The following is a 12,128-nucleotide window of genomic DNA, read 5'->3' as shown; positions in this document are numbered from 1 at the left end:
CGGAATGGCTTAATGATTTACTCTCAAATCTAATCATATCTAAGTTTTGATAAGCTCTTTCGAATAACGTAATGTAAAGTTACACACACTAGAGTTTCACAGATCCGATGAAATCTCAACTTTTGAAAATCAGACCGAAATCAATGACTTCCCTTTTTTAGAAAATTTTCAATTTTCTTGGTGGGAAGTTAAAAATAAAATTGAAAAACTGGAAAAATCAAGAAATTTTGAATTTACATATCTTTTGAACAAAATTTTTTTTTTCCTATGGCAGAACTTCGTGATATGATGAAAGAAAACTTATGACCTGAATTTGTCCAAATCGAAAGAGGTCGATTCCAACTATTGATCGATTTGACATGGAGTGACCAATATATTCTATGAGATCTACCTTCGATCTTCGGGTGTGGCCAAATAGCGTTTTTTTTTTTTTTTAAATTGATAAATAGCTTAGTTTTGATTAAGAAAGTGATTGTCTTCACATTTCGCGCAGTAAACGATTAGATTGTTATACTTTTAATAGTTAGTATTTATAAATCACTAGTAACTTCGAATTTATTGAAGTATTTAATGAAAAAAAATGTATTATGAAAATTTTCAATAAATTAATTTCCTACCACAAAAATGCTCATTTTTTTTTTTTTAATAAATTTCTTCTCTCAGTGTAATTACAAGCATTTACGGAAAAAAAATGTAGTTACAACATGTGAAAGGTTTGAAGCTCTTTCAATGGAATTTTTTAAAAAAGACATTTTTTAGTATTAATTGATTTTTTAAATAAAACCAAACAATGATCGAATATGTTAGTTAATTTTTGTATAAAAATTTTGGACACTACTTCCCGAAATTAATAGACAAATTTATAGGAGTAAATTCGATCTGCAAACTTAAAAAATGCAAATTTTTTTAATTCTTGCTTGAAAGTTTTAATTAATTTCTTGAAGACATCACATTTTTATTTCTTAAAATTTGTAAAAAATAGAATAATTTAAAAAATAACATTTTTTTAATAGCAATTTTTTGATATTCACACTATATTAAAATGATAATTACAAATAAATATTTATACTTATATGGTTAACCAAATTTTTATAAGTATCTGATGTGACTTACATTTTTTTCACTTCAGTACCACTTTACATTAAAAATATATTTTTTTCTTTTTTGTTGTTTAAATATTTGTAAATTAAGTGTAATTTTCCATATTACACACTAAAAATTTATTATAAACATGTTTACTAAATATTAATTAGATATGTTCTAAGTTGTAAATAATATTTAAATTTAAAAAACTAATCAAACATTGAATACTTCAAATCAATAAAAATGATAATTTTGATTTACAATAACCGATTAACTATTGTAATTCAAATACTCGTAGCACCAACAATTATCAGAAAAACAAATTCTATTGTTTATAATCTGGTACAGATTTCTATGAATACTCATAACAATCACACATTTATGTTAAGAAATGATTATCGCGAATATTTTAGAAAATATTTCATGTCAAAAATCACAAGTTTCAACTAATTGTCAATTGTTTTCGAAATTGTTATTAAGAATAGAGTTTAGGTTATTTTGCACTTAACTCATGTATTAGTAAAGTCATCATTACTGTCTCACACAGTAATCTTACTGGTTTTACATTCACATGTATTTTACCGTCATGTTATCGGAAATTTATCTGTCACAGAGTTAAATTAAATTTAACCTACTAATATACTTTCACATGGATGAAGTAGACAAAGAATTACTCATAGCATAGTAATTGGATGTAATTTGCAGAGATTTCTATCACGTTACTTATGATACTGATAGACATTCATTAAAAGAGAATTGTTGAAAATAACCTTGGCCTTAATAATTTCAACTAAATTAAATACAGCCATTATTTTACAACTAATAAAATAACAAGGGAAATTAATAAAAAAAATTTTTTTTGTATAATTTATCGTTTTATAATAAAATTATATAATGAAAAAATTTTTTTTAACAAATACGTTTAAAACATGACACTGAAGTTGACAGACATTAAAAATTTTTTCAGAATTTTATAGCAGTTAAATTATTATAAAAAAAATTGAATTAAAAAGTTTCACACGTAAAAATTAATAAAAATTACAAGTGAAAATTTTTAGAAGCATTTTTTTATTGTAATTGATTTATTGAAAAAATTTTTTTAATTAACAGCTGACTTCTAACTTCAGTATTATTTATAAAACAACAAAAAAGACCTCTAACAAAGTTCGAATATCGTAACTATTATGAAGTTATGAGCATTTTATAAATATCCTTTCAAAATCGACCAATTCGGTAGGTGTCAAGATAGAAAGCTAAGAATTTACATGGATACTTCGTTTTGCATCTATAATAGTTGAGGAGTTGAGTTTCAAAGGGGCATCTTTTCATTTTTGATTAATTGAAACAAAAAACTGGTTATCTCTAATTATAAATACTTTTACTGAACTTTTTGAATTTAGTTATGAAGTGCTATCGGTTATAAAGCTACAATTCAATTCTCATTTAGAAATCTTTATAATTTTCCAAGTAATTGAGATTTAAAAGTTTAAAAAACTGCTCTTTTAAAATATGAAAAAATACCCTTTTGGAAAATCAGCTCCTCAGTTTATAAAAAGAAAAAAAAAAAAATTGAAGGGCGTCACCAAAAAACGTTGTTGAATTAACATGGAATGATCCATATATTTGCTATCCATAAATATGTACGTCATATAATTTTTGTTGAAATTAAGTATATGTTTCTGATTTGCATGAAGAACTTATTAGTATTATCGGCTAGTCGCAAGAGACTTATCAACGATTTTAGTTTGCATTTATAATGAAATTCCGAACGTTATCTGTAATTACCATCCTCAATAAAAATGTTACAATAGATGTTCCCCTTATCGTGGGCTGCTACCAAGAATTGAGAAAATTTTTATTCTATATAACTTACAACTATTTATGAAAAGTGATGAGAAAAAACTGTTTCGACACAAATATTTTATGTTATTTAAAATTTGGTAGATTTTTGTTTCAAATCTGACTATCGAAAATTGAGTATTTTTTCAAGTGTAAGGTATTCTATTTCAAATTAACCATTTATAAACCCAACTTCTTTCGGTTTGACCGAACATTTATTATTTTCAAATTTTTTCACTCAACCTACAAAAGTTGTGAATTTTCTGAAAAAAAAGCTTTTTTTTCTTAAATAGTCATAGCTTTTTAAAAAATTAACCTATCGATCCTTTTTTTTTTCAAAATTTTTATGTTTTTTTAATATATTTTCTGGCATAAAAAAATTTTTTCAGATGTTGAGATCAACGAAATTTTTCAATTTTTTAAGAATCTTTTTTTTTTAAGGTAGTGCGGTTATGAATGCAATTTTTCAAGAATTTTTTGAAACTCAGAATATAAGCAATTGAATGTATAATACATATGCTGTTAAAATTTGAAGATGATTTACCACACTAAACCTGAGATATTTGCAATTAAAAATGACATAATTAGTATACGTAGCATAGGGAAAGCGTGGGAAAATGACCAATTTAATTTAATTTATCAATGAATTACTTTCACCATCACTATGAAAAACTAATATTACTTAGAATACTGTATTTTGATAATATAAAAAAAAATAGGAATTATTTACCACATAGTTTCGATAAAAAATTAAAATAAATAACTCGATTTAGCGATTATTTTCAGTAGAGGGGATACGGTGACTAGTGGCATGGAAACTATGTGGCAACGTTGTTACAAGTAAAATGTCGGAGCAAAGAGAAACGGCGCGAATTTTCAAATCAATAAAATATATTTTAAAGGAGATCCATTTTCAACTTTTGTTTAATAACAATAATTGATGAATATTTACATGAAAAAATAAATTTTATAGCGTTATTCTTTTATTTAATATTAATTATAAAATTTAATACATAAAATATATCCAGCGATACAACATGACAAAGTATTTTAAAACCAAATTCTTATGACAATAAATTTTTAATTATTGCAATATTTTATAATCATAAACTTTTTCTTAATTTCATAAAAACACATATATTTATTATAATATATATCACATTTTTTTTGTAAAAAATGAACATAGCTTATCTAAAACCCGTTTATCTTTGGTAATATTAGGTTTATTATCACTTCCTGGTTCTTTACAAAATTTTATTAATTCGTTTGTTCCACCATTCTCATATTTATTAATTAAATCTTGGTATTTTATGGCTTGAGACGCCATTTTCCTTAATATATGACCAGATAGAACTCCTTTTAGTGGAGATAAACAGTCCATGCCAGAAGCAGTTTTCTTTAATTTTTAAGATGAATCAAACACTCTCTGTAAGATTTTGAGCTTTCGAATAAATGTTTGTTGTCCGTCAACGAAACTAGTTTCTCTAGAATCTCAACATCGTATAAAGCTTCATGGAATTTATCGTCAGAGTTAACATTCAAATGATTTTTAGCTAATTCTGACAGTTTATATTCCCCCGAAATCTTTTTAGAAGTAAAATTTTTCTTGAATAAAGGCAAACTATCAGAAAATCTTGCGATTTTACTGAAGGTAGATACCATCGAACATTTCAAAATAGAACGCAGTAAATGCGATTTGTCAAACGTAACATTATGTGCAACAAGTAAACATGGCTTAGGTGACATTTTTAAAAACATTAAAAAACTCTGGAGAGCTTTTTTTAGCGGCAATGATTCTACTTTTTTAGTGTGAAAGTATAAATCGCCGTTAATATTTTTAATCCAGTATGCGCGGAAGCTTTATCATCAATGATTTTTGTAGGATTAATATAGACACTAAATTTTCGCCCGTTACAAGATGCTGCAATTTGAAGAATTTCGTCACTTTTACGGAAGCCGGAGGTTTCTAGATCAAAAAAAACTAAATTGCATGTCTCTGGTGACATTTTAATATCTGGACCTTTAATTTGTGATTCGTCAAAGGCTTCAAAATCTTCACCGTCTTGCGACAGACCGCAGTTAGATTTATATTGAACGCCTTCGGAATTTTCATTCTTCTTCCTTAATTTCTCACGTTCTTGAGTTACAAGTACACGACGTTTCTTGGCAACCGGCAGCTTTGCATCTATTGCACGTTTCTTTCGCTTATTATCTGATTGCTCTGCATAAAGCGAAGTGTGTAACCCTGGTGACAACTTTAGTTTTTTCTAATTTCAACGACACAGGAATCGCCATCATTTTTGGTACACACAGAACTAGCGAGACGATAACTTGATGATTCGCTTTTGCTATAGCAAATGTTTTTAGGCGATTTATGAGCCATTATATTATTGAACGATTCATTAGCTTGGCTCGAAGCAGGAATTGAAAATTTATTTGCACTAGCAGCGTACTTCTCACATACAGCTGATAGTTGATCAAATAAAGTTAGGTTTGTAAGCAAAATTGTTTGTTCCCCAGAGCCACTTCTGCGACAACACCAAGATCCACAATTCTCGTGATTATCGTACAAATGATTGGGTATATTACGTATAGCTTTTGCTAAATTTTTGCTATCACCTACATTTTGAGCCAATGCATAACTAAAACATTTTTTTATATGATCAATACTATTTTTTTTTATTTCTTTAAAATTCGACAATTTCCATAAATCCTGGCTAAAATTTTTTTTCAAATGATTTTGATCAGCAAGTTTAAAAATTTTTTTAGGGTTCCCTCGACGAACGGCTGCGATAGTGCAGCTATCTTCATCGCCAATTAGTACTCGTGCTTCAAGGTTAGTTTCTTTAAGAACTGTGCTGTTGTTTACCAAATCTGCTCCTGCAGATGCTTCCATCGCTTTGGCACTACCGACGAAGTTTTTCCGGCAATCATGATCTTCTTTTTTCCTGCCCAAGTCACAAAATTTGCATTTTCTTATTTTATCAGCATAATCGAGAATTTTGCCACTCAAAAAACCTATAATAGTACCATAACCATTGAGACTATCGTAGCTCTTTCCATTTCCTCTTTTACTCCATCCCATGTCATAAGATACAATAATATTAACAACTTCTCCGACAGCTGAATCATACGTGGTATTGTTGTTTTCATCTAAATCAACTATTGACGATTTTAATTTGGCATGGTGAGGGTAAATTTCTTCGACGATCTTTTGAGGCCTAGGAAGAGGAAAGGGAGATTAAAATGGGATAATAAGAAATCAGGGATGTAAAGTTTCAATTTTAAATTTCATCTGCATTTATTGATTTAAATATTAGATTAAAATAAAAATCAATAATTAATGCTGCTCTGTATTCATCAATAAAATAATAAATAATACAAAGTTTGACGGAGAATTTTAAATCACTGTTATATGGAATGTATGAGAACAAAAATTATTTTATAAAATATTTACAATCTAGACAAGTAAGCATAAAAATTATTATGAAAGTCGAGACAACAATTACGTCCAAAAATGATATACAATTCGAAAAAATTCTGCATAATTCAAAATAGTTATTTACAATTCAAAAAAATTATATATAATTCAAAAAAATTATATTCAATTTAAAAAAATCATCTACAACTCAAAAAAATTATAGACTTCTAAAAACTCTGTTTCGTTGATGACAATAAATCAATTCAAATCATCCTGATACGATCAATAAAAAATTATAAACAAAAAAAAATTGTTACTCCGTAGCTCTATCAATTTCAATTAAACTTACAATAATTCACACAACTTGTCTATATTTTCATTGACAAGTTGTTGCTCTTCCTTGGCAGCTCTTTTACAACTCTCCTTAGCAGCTTCTTCGATTGCAGGACCAACTTCTCTTTCATATCTTTTAAATAATTGTGGCGATATTGTTGGAATATTGGCACATGCCAATATTTTGTTTAATCCAGTGCAGCCATAGCCAGCGTGTACAGCACCTGTAATAAATATATTTATTTTTGTATTTGAGCTTTCACATAGAAATTTAACTATTATTGTTTTTAAGTAAATTTAAATTATCAATTTTTTAAAATTTATATTAATTAAATATTAATATTTATTTAACTTACCAAGAACTATACCTGTATTAATGTCTGAGTGATTGGATTTATTATCACCCGTACGATGAGTTTTACTCGTTCGAACTATTGTTATTATGTCACATTTAGTACACTTTACTTTTAAGATTGAATTCAGCCCTAAATTTTGTTCGTGTACAATATTATCAAGACAAAGTACTTCAAAACATTTTACACATTTTAATTTTTCGGCTAACAATTTTAAATCCACCACACGAAAGCCTTCGGATAGGTTAGGTTTATTATTTGTTGACAAATCATTGCCTTTTCTTTTTTCTTGTAAACCATTTTTTATTTTAATTTTTTTATCCAATACTTTTTTTTTAATAAATCTTCCTTTATAACGCATTCGATCACCCATAATTATTTGTTTATTTCAATAACAATAGCCGGTTGCTTACATTTACTGCGCATATGAACTGTACATAAATTGAGTGGTATTATAGGTATAGCATAAATAAGAATAATAATAACGCGACGTTGCCACAGTTCCATGCAGAATTGAATTTCATAGTATGTGTGTATACGTATAGGGGATGTAGTAGTGAAAAAAGTACAGTCACGTTAAAAAAATATGGAACACAGTCATAGTACAGCTAATGTGTTTAAGTATAGTACTAATCCAAAACATTTTGACTGTAAAGTCGCGGAGGTACTACCTTAAGTTGACCAATGTTGACTTTATTTTGTTATCTCAAAAAAACTCTGTTTTGTTCTTTAAATAATTCCGAGTTTCATTTTTTGAATCGATTTTTTCGAATATTTTAAATTTATATAATATTGTAGTAACTTTAATAATATGTAAAACATAATTATAGTATATTACACACCTAGGGAAGTAAAGTAAGAAATGTCTCAGATCACATGTAATTGTTGGCCGAGGCGAAGCCGAGAAGTGTATGATATTTTTTTGCTCGACGAAGGCAGGAAGCGGCAACTTCGTTTAGCGCAGCGGGCCGAAAGTTGACGCTTTCTGCCCGTCGAGCAAAAAATATTATATTTCTTATTTATTTATAGGTTTTAACTATTTAAAAGGTAATGTCATAAAATAACGTCTAAAAAACAATTACAATAACTTACCAAGAAGAGTGTGTGGACTGATTAGAAGGTATAGAAGACAAAGCACCAGGAGGCAAAGATCTTCTAACTTGACAACAATTTCTTTGTCCACCCACACTATCCCCACAGCATGATTGACTCGGTCTAATAGTAGAAGTAAATTCTATTGCGGATGCACGAACTTTCGGTCTTAATGAAGGTGAAGTAGAGAAATCTCTTTGAACTGATGTAGAGCTACTTGAGCTACTTGATCCAGGACTTCCTCCTATTCTACCAGGTGATGCATACGCAAAACCACGAAAGCGAAAATGAGATTGATGATATGGATAACCAGGTGGTGGTAGTCGGTAATGATGATGAAATCCCAGATCTCGCCTCATGTAGGGGTCACCTGGATCTGTAGTCGGCACATACGTCGGGGTATGCGCCGTGGATGATACGTATCTATCAACGTATCTCTCAGGAAAAAGAACCTCTGGAGGTGGTTGAGGAACATACCTCTCAACAGGAGTATGGGCATTTGGTGGCACATAACTACTAACACCTGAAGGATTACCAAATCCCCTAGCTTCATTACCATTAATTACTGATGAACAAGATGAAATTATTCTGCCTGTTGGATAATTATCCTTTGGCTTTGGCAACGATAAGTACTTGTCTCCAACTACGCGAGCAGGAGAAAAACTTTCTGAATTTCCATGATAACGTTGTTCACTTCCTTGATATCGATCGTTTCCGGCTGTCGAGTTGGAATACTTATCGAATCCGTAAATTCGCTCTTGATTTGAGTGTTCATATTGATCCGAGCTTGTAAGCTGATAACGATCGTAACTAGATATCGATTTTGAAACTTGAATAAACTTATCACTTTTTGTCGATACTTGATTTTGGTAGCTACGGATTGTACCATTGTTGTCCAATGGTGGTGATTGTTGGATAAAGCGATCGTTTGATGTTTGTCCTGAACTCGCATACAAGTTTTGATACCGACTATTTTCAGATGATGATGGTGACGAAGAAACGAGAAGTCTTTCAGTCGAAGAAGTGCTAGCATACCGATTAGATTCTGAAGTAATTCTTCCATCATGAGTCGGAGACAAGTTAGAAAGATAACGATCATTAAATCTATCATTGGATCGTGATTGGCTGTAGCGCTGTAGTGTAAGATCATTGAAACGATCTGCTGAATATCTAGATTGTCCAGCTGTATCTTGAAAGGTTGAATATCTACAGGAGTACTCTGTTGGGGCAGGTGAGGTTGAGCTGGTACATCGATCACTTCGTTCCGAATACTTCGGATATTGTTCAGTTGAAGGAAAACAACGTGGTTGGAGTGCATCTGTTGTAGATGAGTTAGCCGAAGCTCTTTCCGTCGATGAATAACGGTGGTGTAAATTTTCTGAATTTTGAGTACTAGAGAGATACCTCTCACAATTTGCAATTGTAGAAAATCTGTCATGATAAATACCCAATGTTTCTTGTCGTTGATAACGCTCATGGTTTGGAGATTCAGAGATGAATCGATCTTTAGTTTTGCTGGCGAACCTTTCTGGCACGGGTGCATGCATCGGCGAAGATGTGACCAATCGTTCTGGAGACAGTGGATATCTATTGGATTCATTACTAGCAGTTGATACTGAAAAAAGATTAACGGAGTCACGCTGAAGACCACACAGTACTGGAGACCCATTAACCAAGAGACGCTCAGTGGAAGATGTATATCGTTGCTGTTGATCTTTGGCATCGTGAGTTGCATTGGTACTGGTTGCACTGTTTGCTGCCAACAATTTTTCAGCAGATGCGAATCTATTTTTAAGTATTGGTGATGCTGGTGCAGTTCCGTATCTATCTCGAGTGCTTGGAGATCCAGATTGTAAAATCCGTTCACCAAAAGGATAACTAGCCAAGCTGTGAGTCGAGGCATACTTATCACTTGGACTCGGAGAAAGTGGAGGGGGTGGTACGAACCGGTCATTCGCGGGTGCTGGAGATGGTGGCGAAGGAAATGTTTCTGGTGAGAACGGCTTACCAGTGGACAAAACAAGAATCCCTGAGTTTGCATATTCTCCAACTGTCGATGTTTTTGGTGATGATGCCGAAGTACTGTCACTCTGAAAACGATCCATACGTTGAAAGCGATCGTTTGATTGCAATCCCAATCGTTGATCGGAGATAACAGAGTTGGCCTCAGAGTATCGAGTAAGTTGATTGATACTACTTTGCGATACGGACTGTTGCTGTCTTGAGTATTGATGAAGATTCTGATTTCCCCCCGAACATATGGAAATTTGGTTAAATTTTTCGGAATTTTGAGATTTACTGAATCGCTCGCAGCAAGACGATATTGAGCGAGATTGTTCACCATACAAAGTTGTGTCATCGATTTGCTGTGATTGTAGTTTATCACTCTGTTTTTCATACTTGTCCATTGTGCTTTGAACTCCATAGTTATTTGACACGCTTGACTGAGTCTTCTCGTTGCTTCCTGAGTAGCTCTCGCATACCTTCTGGAAGCGTTCTGGAGAAGTACCGCTGGATGATGGTGCTTTTGACTCTGATTGCTTTTGATAGCTTGACAAATCGTTATTAATGCTATTATTATTACAGGTATTCGACACAATTTGTGATCCCAAAATTGTGGGATTACCTCCCGACACTGATGATACTGATGACACTCCGAACTGAGAGGCTGGATTCTGATGCAACAGAAGACGTTCTCTTCGGCCATAGTCATCGTCTGTCGGCATCCTGGTGGCCCGCGGCCCGCTGTCAGGACATCTATAAAATACCAAATGGAAATAATTATTGATTTGTAAAATATAACGTCGTAAATTTTATTAATTTGTTAATTCATTTCATAATTAATTCATGATCATTTTTCGAATTTTCATTTATCAAGTTCATAAAACTTAAAGGCAGCTACGAATGAGGACTAGTCAGCAAATAATTTTCGATTAAAAACTTGAAAAAACTATTCGTGTAGATTATCTTGAAAACTTTCTTTTATTTACAGACTCTTGAAAATAAATCTATTTATACAATATTGAAATTTCGTCACTTTAAAAACCGGAAATAAAACTATTAACAAGAGACAGTTAAGAATTTTAAAAAATTACTTTTTAAATTAAAAATTACCCACAAACAATGTGAACCTATTATATTCAGAATAGAACCATTCTTATGGACAAAATGAATTCTCTGGAGACCCTTTCGATGCTTATTATGTGACATACGACTGTAATAAATAATGTCTCCCAACGGTATAGTGTTCAGACTCATCACTCCTGTACCAAATACCTGAATACGTGACGGCTGTCAGACGCATAAATTTGCCGGATTATTTGCCGTACTAATTAATGCCCTAGTGCATTATGATCACCTTTCGTATATCTTCGATAAATTATCATTATTGGGTATGACTGTCGACATTGGTAATTTTTTATTTTTTGATAGAAAATTACGTACACAGAAAAAAACAAGATGATACTGAGTCTATCTATATCTGAAATTTTTTTTTACCTTAGATTTAACTGAGTATAATCTGGAATAGGAGCCAGTATCATCTTGCTTTTTTTGTATAGTTAAGATAAAAGTTATTTTTAGCTCGATAGCTTTTTATAGTCAGTTTTCAAGTTTAAATTGTATTTTAAAAAAAATTAAGAAAGCGGTTGACCCTAAAGGCCATCCCTACAACTTTTCGCTAATTCCATATGAAACGCTTAAAATTGCACTTATTACGTTTTTGGACTCGTCGAGCTCAAAAGTATAATTTTCGTGTCGTTTTGAGCTCTCCGAGTTCAAAAGTTTGATCGAAGTTTAAGAAAACACTATTTTTTGAATTTTCAAATCGCAATGACTTTTGAATGAATGCATCGATTTTCACGCGGTTGACGACATTTGACGTAGTTTTTTTAAGCTTCATGACGAATCTTTAAAGTTAAATTAATCGAACAAAGAATTTTTAAGTTTATATTAATCGAACTAAGAATTTTAGAGTAATTCTGAAAAAACACTTTTTTCGGGTTTCT

General features: G+C 31.1%; 2 protein-coding genes across 5 annotated transcripts in view; both read right to left on the bottom strand.

Moving 5' to 3' along the window:
* Positions 1 to 12,128, bottom strand: part of Rho-5 (rhomboid-5) — a 44,625-nt gene that overhangs the window by 18,336 nt on the left and 14,161 nt on the right. For 2 of the 3 annotated variants that reach the window (XM_074249611.1, XM_074249607.1), the window contains exon 2: positions 8,122 to 10,878. In XM_074249611.1, coding sequence (XP_074105712.1) covers positions 8,122 to 10,847 — 2,726 coding nt within the window. In that variant the 5' untranslated portion in view covers positions 10,848 to 10,878. Of the gene's footprint in view, positions 1 to 8,121; positions 11,962 to 12,128 lie in introns of those variants that run through there. The other variant, XM_074249619.1, reaches the window with a different exon arrangement.
* On the bottom strand, positions 5,332 to 7,496 carry LOC141531708 (uncharacterized). Of its 2 annotated transcripts, none has more exons than XM_074249658.1 (2): positions 7,045 to 7,496; positions 5,332 to 6,900 (listed from the first exon to the last, which is right to left on the bottom strand). In XM_074249658.1, the coding sequence occupies exons 1-2, from the start codon at positions 7,400 to 7,402 to the stop codon at positions 6,689 to 6,691; spliced, it is 570 nt and encodes a 189-aa protein (XP_074105759.1). In that variant the 5' UTR covers positions 7,403 to 7,496; the 3' UTR covers positions 5,332 to 6,688. The 2 variants fall into 2 exon arrangements, with proteins under 2 accessions (XP_074105759.1, XP_074105749.1); XM_074249648.1 differs by having other exon boundaries at positions 5,381 to 6,900; positions 7,033 to 7,474.

The sequence above is a fragment of the Cotesia typhae genome, unplaced genomic scaffold, assembly GCF_013202065.1.
Source record: "Cotesia typhae breed Kobodo isofemale line unplaced genomic scaffold, CoteBio_Ctyphae contig_119, whole genome shotgun sequence".
NCBI classification, from domain to species: domain Eukaryota; kingdom Metazoa; phylum Arthropoda; class Insecta; order Hymenoptera; family Braconidae; genus Cotesia; species Cotesia typhae.
The sequence above is the reverse complement of the archived record's forward strand: the minus strand, read 5'-3'. Positions and strand labels throughout refer to the sequence as shown.